The sequence below is a fragment of the Geotrypetes seraphini genome, chromosome 2 (genome assembly GCF_902459505.1).
Source record: "Geotrypetes seraphini chromosome 2, aGeoSer1.1, whole genome shotgun sequence".
NCBI lineage: Eukaryota > Metazoa > Chordata > Amphibia > Gymnophiona > Dermophiidae > Geotrypetes > Geotrypetes seraphini.
In genome coordinates this window covers 147,339,578-147,365,628 of record NC_047085.1, presented here as the reverse complement: position 1 = coordinate 147,365,628, position 26,051 = coordinate 147,339,578, and the positions used below count along the sequence as shown (strand labels likewise).

The 26,051-nt window shown below is 42.5% G+C and overlaps 1 protein-coding gene across 3 annotated transcripts in view; it reads left to right on the top strand.

Annotated features, from left to right (window-relative positions):
- Window positions 1-20,132, top strand: part of MYOM1 (myomesin 1) — a 216,921-nt gene extending 196,789 nt beyond the window's left edge. For all 3 annotated transcript variants that reach the window (XM_033933965.1, XM_033933964.1, XM_033933966.1), the window contains 5 exons: window positions 5,582-5,745; window positions 7,427-7,463; window positions 10,803-10,825; window positions 14,069-14,124; window positions 19,271-20,132. In XM_033933965.1, coding sequence (XP_033789856.1) covers window positions 5,582-5,745; window positions 7,427-7,463; window positions 10,803-10,825; window positions 14,069-14,124; window positions 19,271-19,528 — 538 coding nt within the window. In that variant the 3' untranslated portion in view covers window positions 19,529-20,132. The remainder of the gene's footprint in view (window positions 1-5,581; window positions 5,746-7,426; window positions 7,464-10,802; window positions 10,826-14,068; window positions 14,125-19,270) is intronic.
- The last annotated feature ends 5,919 nt before the right edge of the window (window positions 20,133-26,051 follow it).

Below are 26,051 nucleotides of genomic sequence, written 5' to 3'. Positions count from 1 at the left end.
TAAGAACATAAAAACATAAGAATTGCTGTTGTTGGGTCAGACCAGTGGTCCATCGTGCCCAGCAGTCTGCTCACATGGCGGCCCTTGGTCAAAGACCAGCACCCTAACCGAGACTAGCCCTACCTGCGTACGTTCCGGTTCAGCAGGAACTTGTCTAACTTTGTCTTGAATCCCTGGAAGGTGTTTTCCCCCACGACAGACTCCGGAAGAGCGTTCCAGTTTTCTACCACTCTCTGGGTGAAGAAGAACTTCCTTACGTTCGTACGAAATCTATCCCTTTCAATTTTAGAGAGTTCCCTCTCATTCTCCCTACCTTGGAGAGGGTGAACAACCTGTCCTTATCTACTAAGTCTATTACCTTCAGTACGTTGAATGTTTTGTTCATGTCCCCTTTCATTCTCCTCTGTTTGAAGGAGAAAAGGCCCAGTTTCTTTAATCATTCACTGTATGTCAAAAAATTGCAAATAACATTTTGCTTTCATATTCGCAGGGTTTGTGATATAGCCCTTGCAAATGCCATGAAATCGCAAATAAAACTTGTTAGTATTCGCAATTGTTTTTTTAAAAAAAAACAAGTTACTGTATTGAATGGTTCATATACAGTACTGTAATTCTTAATCTTAAAAAGAACACTGTTCATCTCTGGTGTAGCTGCAGCAAAACTCACATTCACACACTTCTTCGATGATGGCATTTGCTGAAATTTTCTCTCTGCACCCCCTAGCAAGAACAGCAGGAATAATTAAGCACACAAGCTTTCCCACCTCCTTTAGTTTGCCCAACCACATTGAAGCAAGTCCTGAACTTTTCTCTCTGCACCCCCAAACGCTGCCATTTGCCCAACCACACTGACAAATAGCACTGAACTTTTTTCTCGACACTTCAGGATGACGTTATTTGAGGGGCAGTCAGCAAGATGAAGAACACGTTACACCACTCCTACAGAAAGCACACTGGTTACTTATAACACACAGAATATCTTATAAAATAGCATTATTAACTTACAAAATACTAACAGTCAAAGCCCCTGTATTTCTAGAAGGATACTTGATTCCTTATGCTTTTATTAGATGCTTAAGATCAGAGGAAAAAACCTTTTTTCTATCCCGTCTCTAAGATTTATTAACACATGGCAAAATACAATCTTCTCGGTCATGGCTCCACAAATATGGAACTCACTGTCGACCCATATTAGGGAAGAAAAAATATTTAACATGTTCAAAGGAACACTAAGGGCCTGTTTTACAAAGCTGCGCTAGCGGCTGCAGTGTGGTAATGGCCCCGAAGCCCATAGAGATTTAAATGGCTTCAGGGCTGATGCCGTGCGGCAGCCGCTAGTGCGGCTTTATAAAACAGGCCCTAAAATGTTGGCTTTATAAGGACGCATTTGAAACTTGAAACCTTTTGAGGCGACCTCTTTCTTAAAGGAAATTTAAATGGAAATAATTACCTCCCCATTTGTTCTAACCTATGTTCTCTCTTTCTTTAACTTATTGTAGTTCCACCCACCCACCTTCTGTATGCTTGTTACTATCCACGTCCTAGGGTGACTTGAGTGTTGTTGGTACCCTGATTTTTTGATTGTACATAACATAACTTTATTCTTCTATACCACCATAACTGGATGATTACCAGGCGGTTTACACTGAAGAAATACAAAATAGTTTAAAAAGTACAAAATATTTCTTAAAAGTACAATACAAACTTTTACTTAAAATACAGTTCATTACTGATAATACTCACATTAGGAAATGAATCTATCAAACAACGTCGTTTAATTACTTTCCGAAAAGTACAGTAGGATGATATGGCTTGACAGATACATTTGTCCAACCAAGACTGCTGTTTACCTGCTTGAAACGCAAGGGTCTTATCCAAAAAAGTCTTCTGTCTACAACCATAAATTTTTGGATGAGCAAATAAGTATAAGCTTCCAGTTTTCCTCTTCGGACTATACAACACAAAGTCTGAAAGGAGATAGTCCCGTGATCAGCTTAAAACAGATTCAAGAAAACTTGAATAAGACTCGTGCCTCTACTGGCAGCCAATGCAACAAACGATAATAAGAACTAATATGATCATTCTTCTTCAAGCCAAAAATCAATCGGACAGCCTTGTACTGAATTAGCCTCAATTTTCTTAATAGTTTCTTGGAGGCTCCTAAGTAAATAATATTGCAGTAATCCAAAATAGATAGAACTAAAGCCTGCACCAATAGACTAAAAGATAATGGGTCAAAATATTTTTTTATGGTCTGTAACTTCCATAGTGCAAAAAAGCATTTTTTTACCATTAGATTAGTATGTTCCATCATGGTTAAATGGCGGTCTAATGTGACTCCCAATATTTTAATAGTTTTTGAAATAGGTTAGTCATAACCATTTAGATGAAGCGATGATTTGGTTATTTTAACATTTGGGCTAGCTAAAAAAAAGTTTAGGGCTCCTTTTACTAAGCTGCGTTAGCGTTTTTAGCACACGCAGCATTGTAGCGCGCGCTAAACCCACGCTATGCGGCTAGAATTAACACAAGCTCAATGCTGGCGTTAAGGTCTAGCGTGCGTGCTATTCCGTGCGTTAAAGCCCTAACGCGGCTTAGTAAAAGGAGCCCTTAGTCTTTTCTGTATTAAGTTTCAATTTGAAACTGGTTATTCGCTGTTCTATCAAAATCATGATGTAGGATATTTGTTTTAAGACATCAGCAGTAAAGTCATTTAAAGGGATTAGAATAGAAATATCATCCACATATATATAAAAACTAGTGTTTTTGCCCGTTACATTAACGGGTGCAAGTAAAGCCTCCCTCCCTCAAATGTCCCCTATTTTTAGCCCCAGCTCCAAACCCATTTTTACCCCCCAGCCCCCTTCTCCCATCTGTTCCCTTTCAGCCCGAGCCCCCTTTTCTCACCAGCAGCATTTCCCTCCCCACTCCACTTCCCTGTCCAGCAGCACCTCTTCCCTGCTCCCCCTGTCCCTCTTCATTGCTCCCCCGGCCAGCAGCACCTCTTTCCTGCTTCCCCCCATTCAGTAGCACCTCTTCCCTGCTCCCCTGGTCCAGCAGCACCTCTTCCCTGCTCCCCCTGTCCCTCTTCATTGCTCCCCCAGCCCAGTAGCACCTCTTCCCTGCTCCCCCTGTCCTTCATTGCTCTCCCAGGCCAGTAGCACCTCTTTCCTGCTCCCCCGGTCCAGTAGCACTTCTTCCCTACTTCCCCTGTCCCTCTTCCCTGCTCCCCAGGTCCAGTAGCAACTCTTCCCTGCTCCCGCAGCACCCCTTATCTTTTTCCCCGGTCCAGTATGCAGCATCGTGAAGCATCGCAGCCGGCTTTTGTGAACCTCATAGGCCACTCTGCCCCTTGGAAGTACGTTCCCTCTGACGCGATCACGTATGTCAGAGGAAACGTTCTACTGAGGTGCTGTGTGGCCTGCGAAGTTTATACAGCCGGCCGCGATCCTCACGGGAGCAGCGCCCGACCCTCAGTGGCTCGAAGCCCTCCTCCTAGCAGCCGCCGCTAGCGCCGCTCCACAAAGCCCTCCTCCTGGCAGCCGCCACTCCGCACCGCCTTTCATGCGCCTTAGCGCGCATGCGCACTCTGCCGACCACAGAACTACAGATTAGGGATCAGGGAACACGGCGATAAGAGTGCGCATGCGCGCTTAGCATTTTATTATAGTAGATTTAGATTCAGACTCTGCAATTAAGTGTCCAAGGGAGGAAATATAGATGTTAAATAGGGTAGGTGACAGTGGGGAGCCCTAGGACACACCAGACGGATTTCTCCAAGAATGAGAGTAATTGCCATCACAAACCACACGATATGATCTTTTTATCAGGAAACCTTGGAACCAATTCCAAACTCTTCCTGAGAGCCCTATTGCATCCAAACAACTCGACAATATCTCGTGATCTACCAAATCGAAAGCGCTACTAAGATCTAGCTGACGAATCAGTGCTAAAAGGACAGTGGAGGTAGTCAAGCATTGAGGCTAAAACAGTCTCAGTGCTATATCCTTTTCTAAATCCTGACTGATGTTCATTGAGGTTATTAAATTTGTCTAAATAACTCATTAATTCTAGATTGACTAATCCTTCCAGTAGTTTAGTAAACAGGGGAACACTTGCTATGGGCCTATAATTAGATTTCATAGAAATACCTTCTGGTCTTTAGGAATAGGTGTAATCAAAATTTGACCCAATTCATCATGAAACAATCCCTGAGTACGGGAAACAGTTACCCATTTAAATAGATCCGCTTTAAAATTTGGTGTTGCCTTTTTCATAATCATCGGGGCACATTAATCCAATAGACAGCTGATTTAACATATTTGTTAAACAACTTTAAAAACTGGTACCAATCAGGAATTTGGAAATAATCCCAAAACATATCCACTCTGAAAGCATTTTCCCGGTGACTTAATTGTAGATCAACATGATTAACAGTTGAGGATGGGATGAATGCTTGAAACTTGAATAATCGAAATCACAAGTGCCAAACCCGCGAATATGGAGGGAGAAGTGTACAGATATTTGTGTGCACAAAGTTAGATACATTCACTTATGCCAAGCCAATGGCAGACATAACTGGATGCACCTCAGTGCTATGCATCACATGTGTAACTTACAGTATTCTGTCCTACATATGCTCTATTGACATGTTTCCCCTCATGCAGTTACCCGCTAACGCACTTACATGCTAATTTATTGACTAGCACATTGCACACTCATGTATGTAAATGCCAGTTATCTTGGCACTTATGTTTATATTGCAGCTGTAACCATATGAGCTCTATTATAGAATCACCCTTATAATACTGTGAATCTCCCCCGCTAATATGATAATGATAGTCTACTTCAGTAAATCCCAGTTTGTTAGTACTAAAAGGACTCTGGTTTGTATTCCTTTCTCTGGGTTATTTTCTATACCAATGTCTAGTTCCAAGTTTCTTCTTAGTTTGATATACCGACCATCACAAGTATCTGGCAGGTTTACAGTATTAAAAATTTTAAATATCTTTTAAAAATCTTAATAAAAAGTTAAAAAAAAAATTTTTTTATGATAAAATAAAAGTAGAAATAAAAAAAAGGGTAGTGATTTGAGGAAAGCTAGTGGGGAAGGAAAGTTTTAATTACATTTTTAAAATAAGAAATAACTTTACTCCAATCCCTCACCCTTCTGTGCTCCACTGTCATCCCATGCCAGTCTCTGATAGTACTCCATCTTCCCATGTGTCTCTTTTCAGTCATTTAAATGGAATTATTTCAGAGACAGGGAACTATAGCTGTGGGGCATGTCAATCATTGTGATTACACTATTATTGTACTCTACATGTAACGCGTACCATATAAAATATAACTGCTAATAGTAATAATGACATTGATAAGCACGGAGCGTGAGAACAGTTTGTCAGCTCTCTCTCAACTTCTACACTAATACACATCCACATACTGAAAGCGGCAGAGCCAGGTTCAAGCCAGTTATGACTATGTTGTGCATATCCCTCTGTCCTTTAAAACTGAGAGAAAATGAAAGGGGCTAAAGCAATATAATCATCACAAGAAATGGTTTCTTCCTTTTATTGTGCAGCAAGGATAAGATTAACTACACAGAAAGGGTTAAGAGTGGTGTAACTGGGGTAGAGATCTGGCTACAGATCAATGAGCCCACTCCGAAGGATAAAGGCAACTATGTATTGGAACTTTTCGATGGAAAAACTACGCACACAAGGTCATTGGATCTTACTGGTCAAGGTAAAGTATACATAATTTAAGTATTTGACTAGAAGAGAAAATGCTGACCAGACAGGGTAATAATTACCATCCATCCAGTATTCAGTAGTATGCTGCCTAGAGAAGTGTGTTGACCACTGGCACACCAGATTTTTAGTGGCAGACTGGAAGTCATCTGCAGATCAACGATATTCAGTGCCAGTATCCAGATAATTTAGGACAACATACAATGATTTGATCCAAAAGCATAATAACTTCCCTTAGAGCAGACTGGACAGGGTTAAATTTAGGGTGAAGTCAACCACAGCCATGGAATGTACACTGTGGAAAATCAGAGCTACCCGAGGAAATTGATTTCTTTGTCATATGGTCATTCTTGAAAATATCTAAATTATACAGAGATGATTTTCACTTCTTTTCTCGATCATGTTATTATGGGATTGATTTTCAGAGTGATTTAAACAGCCAAGTGAAATTCATGCACTTAAACCCCAGTTAACTAGAGAATGACAGTTGAAAATGAGGAATAGTGGAGATTTTTCATTTCTGTACCACCCTCTTCTAAAATTGAACTCTCCAGTCATGTCAATAATGAGCTGTGCAGATGAATTCACAGCTTCAGGAGAATCTGGCACATGTGGCTGTGGCAATACTAAGGACTAGATGCAATAAAATCAATCAGTAATACCAACTGGATCGCTGATGGCTAATTCTCTGGCCTATTGTGGAACAGTGATCGATGCGCTACCAAGTTTGTACGCAAATGAGTTGCACGGAGCTGCAAATCATTTGCATGCAAACCCAACAAATGAATTGTTCAGTGAGCGATTGACACGTGCGCTGAGCCCTAACAGCAGTGACAGGGGAAGCAGCCTCCTGCCACTGCTGTTAGGGCTTCTTTTCTTTTAATGGCAAAGATTTTAAACATGCACAATCTGCCCCATTAAAAGAAAAGAAAAACGCCCCCCTGTGCCGATGGCCCTCCACAACGACCTCCCTCCCAAGAACCAGCATCACAACTCCCCTTGGCAGTAAAAATGGCAGGAAGGATGCCTACTTCCTCCTGCCTGGCAGAATACCCCCGTGCCTTGCCCCCACCCGGTCCTGGACTCCCATGCTCCCAACCTTACCCTTCCTCCCGAAAAAAGGCAGGAAAGTTGCCCGTTCCCTCCTGCCACCAGATGCTCCCCCAACCCCCACTCCCCGACCTCCCCCCATACCTTTACTAGACATTGGGAGCTGGAGGGAAGCACATCCCTTCAGCTCCAAGCCCCGCCCGTAGAAAATGAGGGCCCTTCCTCTCCCCGGTGCACTATGTGATGCAAGGGGAGGAGCCTAAGGCCCTGATTGGTTCAGATGCCTAAGGCCTTTGGCCCTTTTGTGCATTGGGTCGGTATCGGTAAAAGCGATCGTTGCTAAAGCTCTGAAAATGGGTTTAGCAACGAGTGCTGACTTTAGTGCATCTAGCCCTACAGCTCCACGTTGCATTGTTTTCATAATCTTCTAGTTTCAAATGAATCTGGAGTTCACCATTGTAGTAAATTGCAATTATCATGAAGTTTCTTCAGTTGTGGAATGCAGAACAAGTAAAAGTAAATGGCATGTAGGGCTTTGATCTGGATGAGAAATAAATGACTTTTAATTTAATGTTTTCACCCATTGAAAAAGAATCTGTAATGATTTTTAAAAAATCATTTTATAGCATTTGATGATGCTCTTGCTGAATACCAGAGGCTAAGGTGAGTACTATTTGTAACAGTTTTCATTTTCTTCATGAATAAAGTAATGTGGTTTCCTTTTTTAGTACACTTAGGTTACTCCTGGCAGAATTCTGCATGTTCAAGATTCAGCTGAACAGTCAGATCTAAGCCAGCACAGGAGGAGGAAGTGACCCACTGTACAGCGGTTCACTTCCTCCTCTATTGCCCATGTCTGCACTGAATTCTGCACAGCATGTGCTCAATTCTCTGTGTCCTGAAGGGGTAAGGTATTCTGCACTTGCAGAATTCCACCAGGAGTAACTTAAGTACAGTATTTGGAAATAACAGGGGCCCTTGTTACATTCTTTATTGGCCTACCTTAATTAGCCTACAGCATAATGCTTCAGAAGAGATTCATGTGACTCTGCAACTTATCTATGGGGCTCATTTTCAAAAGAGAAAAATGTTTTAAAAAATGGCATCGAGTAGCCAAATTGCCATTTTCAAAACACATATTTTAGATGGTTTTCTATGCTATTTGTCTGAAGTCCATCTAAATCTCAAGAGGGTGTGTTTGGGGTGTGTGTGGGGTGGGGGGGGGGATTAGGATGGACATATGATTTGGATGTTTTTCTGCAATAATGGAACATTGCAGAAAATGTCCAGGGTAAAAACTTGGACATATGAGGATAGACCTGTTTCAATAACAAATAAGTGCCAAAAAGGTGGACAAACTGACTAGATGAAGACATGGCCCCCTTACACCCCAGTGATCACTGACCCTCCTCTACCGCCCAAAGATGTGAATGAAACAGTTCCTACCAGATGTTATGGCCAGTCCTCTTGGAGCAGCAAGCAGATCTCTGCAGTAGCCCAGTTGTCAGTGCAGTGAACTGCAGAGAAGGTGTCCCAGGTCCATATCATAAGAACATAAGAATAGCCTTACTGGGTCAGACCAATGGTCTTCAAAGCCCAGTAGCCCGTTCTCACAGTGTCCAATCCAGGTCACTAGTACCTGGCCAAAAACTAAGGCGTAGCAACATTCCATGCTACCGATCCAGGGCAAGCAGTGGTTTCCCCCATGTCTTTCTCAATAACAGACTATGGACTTTTCCCCCAGGAAATTGTCCAAACCTTTCTTAAAACCAGCTACGCTATCCGCTCTTAACCACAACCTCTGGCAATGCGTTCCAGAGCTTAATTATTCTCTGAGTGAAAAATTTTTTCCTCCTATTAGTTTTAAAAATATTTCATTGTAACTTCATCAAGTGTCCTCTAGTCTTTGTAATTTTTGACAGAGTGAAAAGTTGATCCACTTGTACCCGTCCTATTCCACTCAGGATTTTGTAGATTTCAATCCTATTTCCCCTCAGCCATTTATTTTCCAAGCTGAAGAGCCCAAACTGTTTTAGTCTTTCCTCATACGAGAGGAGTTCCATCCCCTTTATCATCTTGGTCGCTCTTCTTTGAACCTTTTCTAGCGCTGCTTGTGGTGGAAAGTGTGAATCCACCAAAAACCTGCTGTAACTGCAAGCATAAAAACCATTGTGTACAGTTAGGCACAGTAGGTTGTGGGTGAGTTTTGGAGGGCTCACCATACAATGTAAGAGGGGTTATGGGACCTTTTAAGTGAAGCTCACTGCAGTGCCCCCTGTTCTGCTGGAATGTCTGTGTAGCCAGTCTGCTAAGAATGCTGGCCTCTCCCATATCCTAATGGTTGATTTTTATGTGGTTTTCATTTGGATGAGATTTGTTCTTGAAAATAGTTCAAAATGTTAGATGCACTGAGGGCAAACACATCTAGGAAATGGTCATTTTTTAAAAAAAAGATGTTTTTCTGTTTTAAAACTGGTCATTTTCTCTACTGGATTTGTGGACGTTTTCTCCAAAATGTCTAAACTCAGATTTAGACGCCAAATTTAGATGTCACTCAGGACGTCATATTGAAAATATCCCTCCACATCATCTTTGGATAATCCATTTGGCAGACTAATAAAAGGTATCAGTCTGTTTCCTGAGATTATCGACTATGCACACTATTAAATTGTGAACTTGTTTTCATTGTTCCTGCTACCAAACTGACTTTAAGGGCTCTTTTTACTAAGCTGCGCTAGCAATTTTAGCGCTCGCTGCAGTGCCGCATGCGCTAGACGCTAACGCCTCCATTGAGCTGGTGTTAGTTTTTCCGTGTAGCACGGGGGCAGCGCGCGCTAATCTGCAGCACGCGCTAAAAACGCTACCGCAGCTTAGTAAAAGGAGCCCTAAGTTTCCACAGTGTGAATAGAATTGTTTTAGCAATCCAATAGTTTAGGGCTATTTCTAAGCCTGGCTTAACTAATGGGCACACTAAGCAGTCACCTAGAGGGCAGTTTCTAGGAGATAGCAAAGAACGGCTCCAGTGAGGATAAATTAAGACCTGACAGCCATACTGTGGGAAGTTGAGCAATTTCAAATAGCCCATTTACTTGGATAAACAGACATTTGCCTGGGTAAATGGATTTTAGAAATTACCCTCATTATCTAATTATCTTTATAGATACATGTATTTAGATCAGTGACGTAGTAAGGAGGGGGGAGGGGGCGATCCACCCCAGGGGCAATATTGGTGGGGGTGCTGGCACCGCTCCTCCTCTCCACACCCCCTGCCTCTTCCCATTCCTCCCCTCCATGTGCGCCCCCCCTTCCCTTCCCCATACCTCGAGTTAGAGTTGTTGTTTGCAGTCGTCAACAATGTATTCTTCGCGACCCTGTCAGCTCTCCTGCTAAAGTCATTTCCGGGTGCAGCGCATAGGAAGTGATGTCAGAGGGAGAGCCGATGGGGTTATGAGGAGCATGTTGTTGACCGCTGCGAGCAACAACTTCAAGGTACAAGGGAAGGGAGAGCGCACACAGAAGCCAGGAGGGGGGGGTGGAGACAAGGGCAGGGGAGGGGCACCACTGCCCCGGGTGCCTCTCACCCTCGCTACGCCACTGATTTAGATAAATAGATTTAGATAGTAAAATTAGGATCTCCATTTGTGTGTTTTTTACAGGGTTGTTCTGGAAGAGGTGGTGTTAGGGTGATTGTGAATTTTGAGTTTATCAAAATCTCTGGGAGGCCAAGCCTAGGAGAATGAAATTTAACTGGGATAAGGAGAATAAACTAAACTAAACTAAACTTTAGGTTTATATACTGCGCCATCTCATGGCTAAAATTATACCTAGAGTATCCCATGCCCCTTGCACCAGCCCTGGATATTTCTGAACTCGTGCCTCTTCCTCAACAAAACAAACATTGATGAATAAGACAATAAGTTAAGCCACTTAATAGATTTTTTTTTTAAAATGTACTAGCTTTGGATATTAATGGATATTCTTTTCTTTTTTTCATAACTACAGGGAAGCTGCCATTGCAGACAAGCGTAAGTCAGTCTGCTATCACAACACTGTCTGCAAATGTTGTACTTGAGAATAATTCATGATGCAATTTGTAGGGGTGTAGCTAGAACTTGATTTTTTTTTTTTTTGGAGGGGGTGGGTATCTAGGTATGGATTAGAGGGCCAAGCACTTCCTCTCAGTCTCCACTCCCCCCCACCCCCACTGCCGTTGACTGCAGTTGCTATTCCCCATCATAACTTTACTGGTAGGGATGCTCAAGCCCTGACAGCCAAAGATATTTTATTTATTAAACTTATATCCCCATTATCCAAAAAAAACCTAAGTGGGTTACAGTATAATATCCAAAAAAAACATAAGATCATCACAAATAAAATACAATTGATATAGAATAACAACCCTACTACTTAATACAAAATCAGAAAAATGCTTTCTCAAATTAGTATGTTTTCAATTGCTTCCTAAACTGAAGGAGAGATGGCAATTGACTCAAAGTGGAAGATCATTCCACAGATTTGGGCCTGCAACAACAACAAAAATTCCTAGCATGCAATTTCCCTAGATGAACCTGTTGAAAAGTCAGACTATCCAGAAAATGATTGCCTTGAGATCTTAAGTATTTTACCGAATCATAAAGTTTCAAAGAAGTCAAACAAAGAATCCATACTTGTTTTAAATTTTGAACATCATAGCTAGGGCATCTATAGCTTGAAACTTTAGGGCCAAGTGCTAAGAAATCTTAATCACAATTGTAAATGAAATCAGTTTATGACACATTAAGGTAAAACGACTGTGCTAGGCTCTAGTCTAAACTACATAGACCTATTCTAAATGTAAAAAAATTAGATGTAACATTCTCTGCCTGAAGATCAAGGAAACAAGCAGGCTGTTCCAGCCTCTGATGCCAGCACTTCTACACATGCTTTGTTCAATTGCATGAACTGAGTACACATGGAAGTGTCAGAATTGGTGGCTAGAGTGCCCCGCTAGAAAATGACACAATGACAAAATTCATCACTATTCCCATCCCTGCGAACCTCTGCGGGAAACCATCTCCATGTTATTCTTTAAGGAGAGAGGGAAGAATCTGGGTATGAATGGGCACAACCACTGACCCTCAAGCTTTGCACTGAAGAATGCTGGTGTAGAACTGAGGTTGAAACAGAGAATTACACGGGAAACAAAGAATTACACGGGATTGTTTCCCATGGGGACAGGAACGGTGTTTTGTCACCATGTCAATCTCTAGCGCCCCTGCCAACTTTCTGCTGCTGGACAAGGGCTCCGGAAGCAAATCTCTTTGGTTTGCGATGCTATAGCATCCCTGCCAGCCAAATTTTTGATGCCATAATTTTGAAAGGGGCCTGAGCTGAAAGTAGGGTGGGGGGCAGACACCCCTCCCCCCCATCATGGCTACACCACTTGTAATTTGTGCTTTAAGGCTCTGGTTTTGTAAAGGATAGAACACATCTACATTGTTTTAAGACGCCCCAAAAAGAGTCTTCCAAAACTATATGTTTAGTAATAGTCACTCTTATGTATATATACATGAAACCTTGCTCCTCCACCACCCCCAAAAAAACCAAACAAACCCCAATAGTTCCAGCAAATATTTCATGTACCCAGCACAGCAAATAAGAAACTAAAAATACTAGGAACAACTTCCCCAAGTGATTGTGACCTTCAATTGTTAATACATCTGTCAATTGTTAATACATCTGTCAATTGTTAATACATCTTAACCATCTGTCCTATTTTCAAACCCTTTTGTTTATATAAAAAGTTAAAATGTACAATATGCTCTTCCTCAGCAGCCCACTATTGGTATCACCTAGAGGAAAGGACATTTGAATTCTTTAGCTTAATAAGTGCCGCTCCACTTTGTCTTTAGACAGATGATTTCATTACTGCAAAATTAGCTTAAAAACTGGGACAGGTCGCAGGAGGAAGTTTTATTTATTGGCTTTATCTCACATCTTTTCAGTAATAGCTCACGCTGAGTTACATTCAGGTACACTAAGTAAAAGCATGCAAATAATAGATGAATAGGTCCTACTAAACATGTTAAATATTCTGCATTTACAAATGTTTAGATTTTTGATGACCTATTGACATGATCTGCACAGAGCACCACTATTTTCTGTTGGCTATATTTAAGGGGCAAAGCCTCATGATGCAGTAAAAGATTGCCTTTTACTATACCTCAGTTCCTTGCAGGATTCAGTAATCCCAGTATCCCAGGTTGCTGAACTCTGTGCGATGAGAATAATGCTTCTTGCAAGCATTATTCTATGTGCCCAGGAGTTTTGGGCTGCAAAGTTACAGTCTGACACTCCCAGTCTAAAAGAGCAGGGTCCCCCATGCCCCAGCATCCCCTCAAGCCTCAGGCCCTCTTTCATCTGCCTTAAGACCCTCTTAGAACCCCCCTCTTTTGCCCTCAACTCCCACAAAAATAACCTTGTCTCATCTTCTCCAAGCAAGACCCCCCTCCTCCAGTCCCCCTAAGCAGTGGTGTAGTAAGGGGGGGGGGATCGCTCCAGGCACCATCTTGTTGAGGGCATCGGCATTTCTCCTCCTCTCTGCACCCTGTGCCTCTTCACCTGCGTGAGCAGCAACTCCAACCTGCTGTTCGCACAGGCCTCGGCTCTCCCTCTGGTCATGGGACCAGGAAGTGACATCAAAGGGAGAGCCAAAGCCGGCATAGGCAGCAAGTTGGAGATGCTTATTGTGCAGGTGAAGAGTTAAAGAGGTATAGGGGGAAGGTGTGCATGGGGCAGGGAAAGAGCAGGGGTGGAGAAGAGGGCGGGGGCACCATCACCGCAGGCGCTTCCTACCCTAACTACGCCACTACCCATAAAGGCTACCACAGTGATGGTTCGAGGAGGAAAAAGGTACCCCTAGCGCAGGGGTGTCAAAGTCTCTCCTCAAGTGCCGCAATCCAGTCGGGTTTTCAGGATTTCCCCAATGAATATGCATGAGATATATTTGCATGCACTACTTTCATTGGTGAAAACCCAACTGGTTTGCGGCCCTCGGGGAGGGACTTTGACACACCTGCCCTAGCGGCAGATGCACAAATACTACTAGTAGTCACGGTTCCTCATGTCCTTATACTGGAAAATGCTACTAAAGCCGTACCTTTGCATCCTTTCTGTACTGGTTAAATTCGCCTCCTATAAGGACATTTGTAAATAAGGATGTTTAATTGCTTAAGGTCACTGTGATTTAGGTCTGTAAACTGAGAGAAAATATTTCTGTGTGCTTTCAGTTCGCGCCCGGATACTCGGAGGTCTGCCTGATGTTGTCACTATTCAGGAAGGGAAGGTACTGTAGCATGACTAGCATTTTCAAGCTAACTACTGTTGGTTTTTCAGGGAAGTGGAAAAATCTGATGAGCTCCCTTCCTCGGTTTCTTGCTCTCCTTCTCTGTATCCTTTTCACTCCCTGCCACAGAACAGATCCAACAACAACCTAAAATCTTGTCATATCAGATATTGTGCATTATGTGGCAATTTTGAGTGGTGCACATAACTACAAAAGTGCTCGGTTTCTTTCACAAGACATGTTTGGTGGTTGATTTTCTTTCTCTCTTTTTTTTTTTTAATCTTTATTAATTTTCAAATATTAACAGTGCATTGCAAAAATTTTAAACATATACAAATCAGGAAAAGCACTTTAAATATACAAACAGTCTAAAAACAATCATTTTCTCCCCCCCCCCCTTCCTCCCATTCATCCATACAAGTATAACCACATATAGAATTTCAATAAACTAAATACAAGAAATAATGATGCCTTCCCACCTCCCTCCCTCCCACCATGGATGTGTAAGGAATTAACTAAAAAGAAAAGGTACATGACAACTAATGTGATTCAACAAATGATGTCAATGGGCTCCACACCCTTCTAAATGCATTACTATATCCCCAAAATTCAGCGCTCATTCTTTCATATTTGTAACTGGTGGTTGATTTTCAAAGAGTAACTACCTACCATGTTTCCCCGAAAATAAGCCCTAGCATGATTTTCTGGGTAGGTCTTAATATAAGCCCTACCCCAAAAATAAGCCCTAGTTAGATCACCCCCAAAGCCCCTGCTGAATGTCCCTGACACCATTCTTGGATTCGCTTGTGGCAGCAATGCTACCCACCCCCACCCCACTGACCCACCCATCCCCCTGCACAGCATTTTTCCATCTCTCCCTCCCATCCAAACCCCGCTGACTCTCCCACCACAAAACCGACATACCTCCCTCAACAGCAGCATCAGCAGCACTCTAAACAAGCTGCTTCGTGGTCTTCTCCTGCCGGGATCTACCCTCTGCCGCATCACTGATGATGTCATCAGCGATGCAGTACAGGGAAGGCCCCAGCGAGAAAAGGCCGCAAAGCAGCCTGTTTAGAGTGCAGCCAATGCTGCTGTTTGGAGGGAGGTATGTCAGTCTCGTGGTGGGAGGGTCAGCATGGTTCTACTGCATGGGGGGGATGAGAGGGAGGGGTAGAAAGATGCTGCTTTAGGGTTCTTCTGCATGGGGGGGAGGGAGGGATAGAAAGATGCTGCAAATGGAAAGCACAAGGGGATTGGTGAAAGGGGAGGAAAGATGCTGCACATGTGGGAGAAAGGAAAGAGGAAGAATTGGGGTGGAGAAGAGGAAGGGAGAGATGATCATTGTATATGAAAAAAATAAGACATCCCCTGAAAATAAGACAGTGTCATATTAATTTTGGGTCCAAAAAACATACTAGGGCTTATTTTTGGGGAAACACGGTAGTTTTGTTTCAACATTAGTTAGTATGCAGTGTATACACTAAGGCAAGGATTCTATAAGACATCTAAAGTTAGGCGCCACAATTGACACACCTAGCTGATTTAGGCATCTAATTTAATTTTTTAATTAGCTTAACAAGCTTAATTGGCTCAAATTAAAATTAATTGCTAGTTAGGTGGCTACCAGAAAGTGGATGCGGTTAACGGTGGATCGTGGGCAGTTCCTGAGCGTATTTTCTGTCTAAGCGCCTAAAATGGACTTAGGTGCTGGTATTTAGGCCACGAAAACTCCATCAATAAATAGGGGATGCCTACCCATGTCTAAGTTCATTTTAGGCGCCACCAGGCATGATTCTATAAACAGCACCTAACTGAAGATTTACAGCCGCTATGTGCCACATTCATTGGCACCTAATTTTATAGAATCAGGGCCTAAAAGCACCTCCATATATTATAACTGCTGTTTGTGTGAGTGGCAAAGAAAGGGTCAAATAGCATGAGTTCAACTTTCAACAGGATATGGTGGAAATAATTTGTAATGTCTAATCTAGATGTTTCAAATTATTCATATATTCAATGGTGCTCTCCATTTAATAAGTGCTATTAAACATACTAATGTATGTCAATGCCCCATTATACATACAGGTTATAGCAAGAGATGCTGAATAGCAGTGCTTCCATCTGTAAATTATATGTAGAAGGACTACTGGTGCTTATACATATATGCTATGGAGTAATTCTATAAGGAGCCACCTAGTTTTAGGCAGCAAGAAGGCACATAAATGGCAGTATCACAGTCATTACATAGTAATATGGAATGGAGAAGGTTATCATGCCGCTGTACCGGGCCATGGTGCACTCTCACCTGAAGTACTGTGTCCAGCACTGGTCGCCATACATGAAGAAGGACATGATGCTACTTGAAAGGGTCCAGAGAAGGGCGACTAAGATGGTTAAGGGGCTGGAGGAGTTGCCTTATAGTGAAAGATTAGAGAAACTGGGCCTTTTCTCCCTCCCTCCCTCGAACAGAGGAGCTTGAGAGGGGACATGATCGAAACATTCAAGGTACTGAAGGGAATAGACTTAGTAGATAAGGACAGGTTGTTCACCCTCTCCAAGGTAGGGAGAGCGAAAGGGCACTCTCTAAAGTTAAAAGGGGATAGATTCCATACAAACGTAAGGAAGTTCTTCTTCACCCAGACAGTGGTAGAAAACTGGAACACTCTTCCGGAGTCTGTTATAGGGGAAAACACCCTCCAGGGATTCAAGACAAAGTTAGACAAGTTCCTGCTGAACCGGAACATACGCAGGTAGGGCTAGTCTCAGTTAGGGCGCTGGTCTTTGACCAAGGGCTGCCATGTGAGTAGACTGCTTGGCACAATGGACCACTGGTCTGACCCAACAGCGGCAATTCTTATGTTCTTAATGCAGTTTCCAAAATATTTCTAAGTTAGACTAGGGACATCCAAGTCAAAATGGACGTCCATCTCACATGTATTTTGCAACAGGAAATACATTAAAATATCCTCTTCAAAAATATGTGAGATAGGCGTCCATATGCTGGAAACATCGAGCATGAGCATTCTCTTTACAAACTGAAACGTCCAAAATATGAATGGGGAAAATAAGTTTTTATTTGTGAAGGTGGTTTCTGATAAAACTTCTCCATGTCTCTGCAAGTTATTATACTAGGGGGCCCTTTTAATAAGCTGTGTTAAGCAGCTAACATGGGCCTGCACTAGCGTATATGCTAACAAAAAAAAGCAGTCAACACAGAAGTGGGTGGGAACTACGGTGGGTGGAAGAAGAGCCGGCTGCAGCTAGTACAAGGGTCGGTACCGCACGTAAGCTGTCATGACTGCCAGTAACACACCTGCAGTTGCTGCTATCTCAAGAGGAGGTGGTAAATGCAAATGTGCTATACCGAATATTCATCTGATTCAGTACAGCCCCAAATAGTGCCCCGAATACATTATTCATATTCAGCCAAATAGTGATTTTGAATACAAATAATCCTGTATTCTACTGTGCTCAATCCTATTGAAATAAACACTTGATCTCTGCTTTCACACCATTTTTTAATTACATATTTGTTATGTTAAAGCTCAATGCCCATTGCAGCATTCGGTATTTATATTTAGCCAAATAACTTTTTTCATATTCAGCCGAATAATAAAATATGCTATTCGGTACAGCTCTAATTTGTAAGCATTAGTGTTGCTTCCCCGGTACATCCTGCCCCCCCCCCCCCAACACTGTCAGATATTTCTGATCCCCCTGAGACAGCTCTGCATTTACCACAGGTTTGTATTTATCATACATTAATTTTTGCTATTAACATACGGTAAGTGCAACATTTACCTCACTTTAGTAAGAATCCCTATATGTGTAACATAACTTTTTATACAGTTTTACCTATGAGTTGGAGGCATTCCTGGGGCAGAACTGAAGTAGGATTTGGCCTTAGATGTGCATTTTGGGAGTTTTAAAACTATGCATATAATTTATCTTGAAAATGTTCTGCATAACAAAGTATATGAGTGCTTTGTAGGATAATTTTCAAACGGAAAGCACACGCTTTTGCCTTTGCAAATTAGTGTAACTTCTTTGCATATTTGATACTAAAGTTAGGCAGGCTGTTTCAAAGTTAACCCTTACAGTGAATGACTTGGACACTGTTTAATCAATTGTAAACACAAACTTGTCACTGCATAAGACATCTTCATTGTTTACATTTTTAAAGTGTCTGAGACAGGTAGAATGCTGGAGGGCTGGTAGGAATCCCTAAGCCACATAACATGCTTTTGATAGGGGCTGCTGGGAGTTCTGGGTGGAGGAATCTCCCTTGCACAAACCTTTTAATGTAGGAGGGATGGGGGATTCCAGGAGCATGTGGAGGGTAGTTCTATAACAGGGGGCCTATGTAGTGCCTATTCTATAAAGGAAAGTTGCTCTATACTTTTCTTTATAGAATACTTGTGTAACTGGGTATATACGCATCTGTGCAGCCATAGAGCTGGTGAGGTATTCATACCTAAGTGCTGGAGAAATAGCTGCAACATATAGAAGTTACATGTGTAAGAATGAGTCCCATCCGTGCTCCATCTAGATTCTGCATATGTATATTCTCATCTGTCAGATATGCTCTTTGTAAGATATGCGCACATTTACAGAAATAGTGCAAAGCTGGAATTTTGCCATTTACGTGTGAATGTGTAAATATATAAGTGTATATACCATTATGCTAATCATTTATGCATGTAATTGGTTTTTACAATGCACTTTAAGTGCGCACATTATAGAATTACTCCCAAAGTAAAACCGTGGTTGTAGAATGTAGGCACTTATATTCAACCCAAAATTTAGCCTAAATTGGGCTGGATGTAGGGTCCTAAAATCAGGTGTGGTGCAGTGGTTGGAGCTACAGCCTCAGCACCCTGGGGTTGTGGGTTCAAACCCCGCGCTCTCCCTGTGACCCTGGGCAAGTCACTTAATCCTCCATAGCCCCAGGTACGTTAGATAGATTGTGAGCCCACCGGGACAGAAAGGGTAAATGCTTGAGTACCTGATTGTAAAAACCGCTTAGATAACCTTGATAGGTGGTATATAAAAACCTAATAAAAACTTGAAACTTGAAAAAGCTCTTTGATATCTGCCTCTTAGTACCTTGCAACTCATCTTCTAATTTTGTTTCTTCTTCTAGTCACTTAACCTTACCTGCAACCTTGGGGGAGATCCTCTTCCTGAGGTCATCTGGTTGAAGAACGAAAAGCCTCTGATTGGTGATGACCACTGTATCCTAAAGATTGAAAATGGAAAGCATGCCACCTTCACAGTCACTGCAGTGCACACGGGTGACTCTGGCAGATACAGCATTCGGGTGAAGAACAAGTATGGCACTGAGACGAGCGATTTCACTGTAAGTGTGTTTATTCCCGAGGGGGGTGAAGAGGAGGACTAGGACCCATATGAGCATCAGAACGGAAAAAAGAAACTAAAGAGAACTTCAAATCAGATACGATTATGGGACATAGGAAGAGAAAGCTCAGTGTTAAATGTACTGTCATATCTGTGTATTAACTGCTTTGACTACTGTATGTAAAAGCAATGGATCAATCCTTTCACTCACTTCAAGTCCATATTGTGTGACCTTAAAACACCAGATAAGGCTGTGCACATTTTTAGTACTCTATAAATTTAGCCAGTGGCAATTTGCTATTAACTGTATAGTTTGACTCTTATTCATAAGTCCCACCTTGATATATACTGTATACAGCTAAAACCCAGTGGCACAAGAACTATTTGAAATGAGGTGACAGCATGATGTTGCTGAAAGGATAAAGATTGGTCCCAGGAAGTACTTGTGAGCATCAGTGTTAAACTTGAGCAGACTGGTAGGTTAATGATTGATGGTGTGCAGTTAAGGGCTAGAACCAGGAAATGTGCTGCCTATTCTCCATCCTTCATGATTCACAGTCATATCTTGAGAAAAGTCACTGCTGATGTATCCATGAACCTTCTTATGTTTGCTAATAAATGGTGCACGTCTCTTTCATTTGTCTCCACCTTGTTTCACTGTGTGTTGTTCCTTACACTTGTGTAATACATGCTCACAGTCCAAAGTTTCACTACTTATTTATTTTTAATTTATCACCCACCTAAAACCTAAGCGGTTTACAACACAGAGTCATAAAAAAAAACAGCAATAACACAAAATACAAAAATAAAACATTAAAAACCGCTACAGTCAAAACACTGCAAGTTAAATTACTTCTCCTCCCATTGTTTTTACTGTGCTTTTAAGAACTAACTAGAAGATGCACTAAACTTCCCGAGGGTCTGTCTATCATTGCTAAACCGGTTTGACCAGTTTTGCGATGATTGGATTAACCGACGCGATGCACAAAACTGCTGGCCATGGAACACAGACACCCCCCCCCCGTACCTTTTTGAAAAGTTGGAAGCCCGCTCTGAGGCTCCTGCTTCAGGCCCACCAGTCCAAAATGGCGGGCCTTCCCCTCACTGGTGCATCATGCAATGCATGGGGATGGGCCAAAGGCCATGATTGGTTCAGTTGCCAAAGGCCCCTCCCTCTGTATCCAGGATACTGAGGGAGGAGCCTAAGGCCCTGATTGGCTTAAGCAAAAAAAGCAGGGTCTTGTCTCATTCAGCCTTATTCCATAGAACTTGCAAAGTTCTTCTTCTAAAGCAGCAAAACTACTTTCAGAATTATCTGCATTGCCCTTTCTCTCAAATAGGTTTGCTGAGCTCCTGCTCTCACATTTGGCCTAGGCTTGTCTATCAGTTTTCACAGAGTTTGCTGGATTGTTGCTTGCTGCATCAGAAGGTTTGTTGCACTTGGACTCAGAAGGTTGGCCTCGCTCTATCTAGGGGATCAGCGCATGAATTCTGCTGGTAAATACTTTGGGCATTCAACTGCTCTCTAGCACTTGCTTCATATCAGCTTGCCTACTTCTGAAGGTTTTGGCTCCTTTCTCCTCAATGTATCAGCTGGTCTGTGGTTCTCAGTTACACCTGAACTGTTACAAGCTCATTCTGCAGATCTTCTGTCTTCAAAGTCAGTAGAGTCACTATCCTTCCTATTTCTTCTGACTTGACTATCCCGATCTCAATAGAACTCAGCTTCTAGAACTGACTACGCTTCACCTATCTCTTGGGTTTAATGGGTCTAACCTCTGCTGTTGTCCTGAGCTTCTTTCCACAGATTCCTTAGAGCTTCACATTATGCAATCAGCATAGCCTTACATCGTGGTTTTCTCTGTAAAGATTCCACTTGGTTAGATCTCACAGGTTCATGCAAGCTTTTTCTCTGGTGCTCGGCCTAGATTAACCATGTGGGCTCAATTGGGCTTTCCCTCACAGGCTCAGCTGAGCCTCTCTTCACAGACTGAACCTTCGTGGATTCAGTTTAGCCTAGCCTCCTTGTTTTCTCTAGGGCCTAGTCCCTTAGATTCTTTACAGCTTGACCTGTCAATTTCAGGGGAATTTGGCCTTATTGGTTCCGTGGTGTTGAACCTATTTCAATCTCTTGCTTTGTCAAACCTGATTTTGCACTTTCTGTCAAGCCTCGTTTCATAGATGCATTCCAGTCTATTCTCATGGATTCTTCAGTGTCTATCTTCATGGTTTTGTGCCATATTTATCATGCTACCCCCTACCAAAATAATTGCATTGGTTGCCTATAGCATACAGGATTCAACATAAAATATTATCATTATTCCATCCTCTATAATAAAACCCTAAGCGCGCATGCGCACTTAGGGTTTTGTGATCCCTGCCACCATGCTGTGTCCCTCCATGCCGAATTCAATTTCCGATGCGTGGAGCGGTTTGCGGCGCGTGGGATGGCTTGCAACGGCGATTTCAGCAGCGGTTTGACTCCTGCACTCACCCCTCTACCAGCAAATGCAGCAGCCATGGGCATTTGATAGGCCGGCCTACTTCGATAATGCGAGGTGGGCCGGCCTAGCGGATGCTGGACAGGGGGAGCAGGGAAAGGAGAAAGCCTACTGCTGGACAGGGGGATCAGGTAAGATGTGCTGCTGGACCGGGGGAGGGGGGGGGTAAAAGGAAGGTAGAAGGCCTACTGCTGGACAGGAAGAGCAGGGAAGAAGTGCTGCTGGATAGGGGGGAGGTAAAAGGAAGGGAGAAGGGCTGCTGCTGGACAGGGGAGCAGGGAAGGGGTGCTGCTGGACAGTGGGGAGGTAAAAGGGAGAAGGGCTGCTGTTGGACAGGGGGAGCAGGGAAGGGGTGCTGCTGGACAGTGGGAAGTAAAAGGAAGGGAGAAGGGCTGCTGCTGGACAGAGGAAGCAGGGAAGGGGTGGTAGTGGACAGCTGAGGAAAGAGCGAGACAGAAAGAAAGACAGACAGAAAGCAGCCAAGGAGAGAGAGAAAGAAAGACAGACATACACATATATTCTAGCACCCGTTAATGTAACAGGCTTAAAGACTAGTAAAGTTTTATATTATGGTATCCCTACATATCTCTCAGCACTCATTATTCCATATACACCTAATATATTTCAGTCATCAACAGTCAATAGGCTTGTTCTTCCTCATCCCTCTAAGTCCAAATGGGTATCCAGAAGAAATTCAATTTCCCCCTTTTCTGCTGGAATTCTCCTCTCAGTCTCCGATAGGATTCGCCTCTCTCTGCTGGAATCTTCCTCTCTGACTCTTCTGAGATTCTCCACTCAATTTCTGCCAAGACACTTGGCTCAGACTTGGCTGAGATTCTTCTATTATTTTCACTTGAGCTTGGCTTCTTAGTCTGTCAGGTTTTCTTTCATGTGCTCAGATGAGTCTTCTTCTGAATTTCCTTAGATTGTTTCTCCTCAGAGTTACAGTAGATCATAGATCTGATGTATCTACATCTTTAATCTCATTTCTTCTTTGCATTGAGATTCCCTATGCCTAGGGTCAAGCCTCTTTAGCAGTGCCTTTGCACTCCTGTTCTATTAGTGGTCTCATTAGCTTGTGGAGCCTTCAAATCTCTGGTAGTTAGATATATTGAAAACACTGTTTCTTTGGTATGTTTACAAAATGCTAACTGGTTGCAGGAGAAGTTGAAAGTGTTTTCTCTCAGGGCTCAGGCTTCATCTTGGGCAGAATGTGGCCTGATTCCTGCTCAGGCTATTTGAAGGACGGTGACTTGGTCTAGATAGAGACCAACCTTCTGAGTCCATGTGCAACAATCTTTCTGATGCTGCAAGCAACAATCCAGCAAACTCTGTGAAGACTGATAGACAATGACTTTGAAGGATGGTGACTAAGGTAGGAGGCAGCCTTGGTACTGGTCAGGCTTTGCATGGCAGAAAATCTGAGTACTTAATTGTTAGGGACTTCAATATAGCATATCAAATTCATGTTCATATGAATAGAATGATGGGGGCAGAGGTGGGGGACCAGAGTACTCAAAAAGGCTTACAAGCATTTGGCAAGGCCTTGAGCCTTGTTGATGTTTGGAGGATCCTACATATTTCTGACAAGGACTTTAAACATATAGCTCAAACCCACCCTTCAATGCCTGGAATAGACAGTATTTATTTATTAACAGTATATTTGTTCATATCTTATTAATGGGGAAGGTGGTCAGTGCAGAAATAGATATGTCATCCCTCTTCAATCATGCAATGGTGTGGCTGGATGGTGGGTATACAGATTGGGAATGGTAAGAGAGATGGAGGCTCCCAGTAATGCTGTACAAAGAGTCCAAGTTTAAAACCTTTTTGAAAGAGAAGTGGAAGCTGCAGTTCATGTGGATTCTCCTGTTCTCTTTTGGGAAGCAGCAAAAGTAGTCTTATATCATATGTGATTGCCCTTAGGCATGATAAAACTAAAATGATTTTACAATTAGAAACGTAGGCATGGCTGTATAAACATCAATTTAGTAAGTCTTCAGTGTGAGAAAACGTGGAGAATTTGGGAGCGGTCAGAGTAACTTTGAATCCAATTGTTCATGAGACATTGCTAACACCTTCTTTACTATAAGCATAGTTGTATAGGTTTGGTAATAAGACTGGTAGGATACTTTCTCATGTAGCTTATCCTTGGTTGGGCCCTCAATTTTGTCATGGCATTATGAACCACGGTATGTTGGAAAGTAAATAAGATTGGTTAATGGACATATTTTATCACTACTACAAGCAATTTTATCAAGAAAATCCAGTCACATTGCAGACTTTGCATATATATTTACAAGACCATGGGTGGCCAGATTTTGCACAATCAGATATTAAAAAGCTGCATAAAAAATAACTGACAATGATACTTTAGACGCAATAAAAAAAAGGCCAAAGCATTTCAAATACCTGGGCCAAATGGGTTTCTGGTTGAATTTTACAAGTTGCAGAACTAAATTGCTTTGTTGTTGGATCTTATATTGAGCAACAGACAGAAAATAAACAATTCTTTATGAGGGCAAACTAAGCCATAATCAAGGATGGCTTAACCGTTGGACCAGGTGAGGCACTAACCCAGGGTCCCGACGATTAAGGGCACAAAAATACCCAGCCTGTGATCTCAAGTCTACAAGTTAAGCCTTTTTTCTCACCTCTCCCCCACCCAAATCCAGTCTCTCCCTTTCTCTCTTCCCTCTCTCCAGAGGTCCAGCACTGCTCCTTCACCTCTTTCACTCACCTGCAGCCCTGTGAAGTTTACGGCAGGCTGCCTGCAGCCAACCCCTGTGCCTTCCCTCTGCCACATCCCGACCCATTAGACCACCAGGGCTTGATCATACGCCCCGGGGGGGGCTACAAAGATAGGTGGGATCATGGTGGGAGGAAGGGAGGTACTTATGTTTGTAGACCATGGGGATGGGAGAAGGATGGAGGAGGATCAAGAGAACTTAGAAGGCTGCTAATAGCTCTGCTAAGGTATGTGGGTCCCAGCTGATATTCAGCCAGGCTCACATAACTGTCATGCAGGCCATGGCTGAATACAGGTCAAGACCTAAATAAGATCCAGTGGCCAGCACAGCACCATTTAGCCCTAGATATTCAGTGCTGGGGACTGCACCTGGCCCAGCACTGAATATCAGTGGCTAATCTAGCCAGCAACAATCAGTGTTAAAAAAAAATAAAAATAAAAAATTTGACCACTGCCAACTGATTATCAACAGATTCATTTTCATCCTTTCTGATCTTAAAAAATGAAAACATTTTAGGCCCTAGGCACTATGTCCATTGTGCCTAATGGATTAGTCTGCCCTTTTGTGAGGACACTTAGAATCGGCACATATCTAAGTCCAGACATTTATAATAACCTTTGCAAGCTGACTGTCTGTAAACCACAATCACTTATATCTACACTTGCAAGCCTATGTCCTTCCACTCTCCCTTCTTTTCTGAGCTACATCCATGCCAGTATCTAGATTTCCTGTATAGCTAGCATGTCCATACACTCATGAGAAACCTTCCCCTACCCCCACCTCTATTTTGTTGACTATGGAAAAATTCCATAATTCTTTGCTTCATACCTAACCACTGTGGTCAGTGATTTTGGTGCTTTTTTTAAACCCAAAACTGTAAATCTGGGATAAGGCTAACCATTTGGGTGATTATGAGAACACCCACTCTGTTCTTCAATATAACCAACTACATTTAGTGTAGACAGCAGCACTCAGAACCATTCAGATGGTAAAAGAAGATCACAACGGGGTGAAACCCCCAAAAGTGGTGTCTTCAATGTTCAATAATTGCACTTAAAAATTTAAATTGGTGAAAACTCTAATTATTGAAAATGTGACACAATGCAAAAGACTGCTATGTACTCATCTTAGTGATCTGATTCCTCCAGGTTCTGACGCGTTTCACCAGACCAGGCTTCCTCAGAGAACCCACACATAAAGTTCTTCCAAGTTTATGTGATCTTATGTTCTTTCCTACTTGCTATGTCTCATAAGCTATGTCTCATATGAGACATAGCAAGTAGGAAAGAACATCAGATCACATAAACTTGGAAGA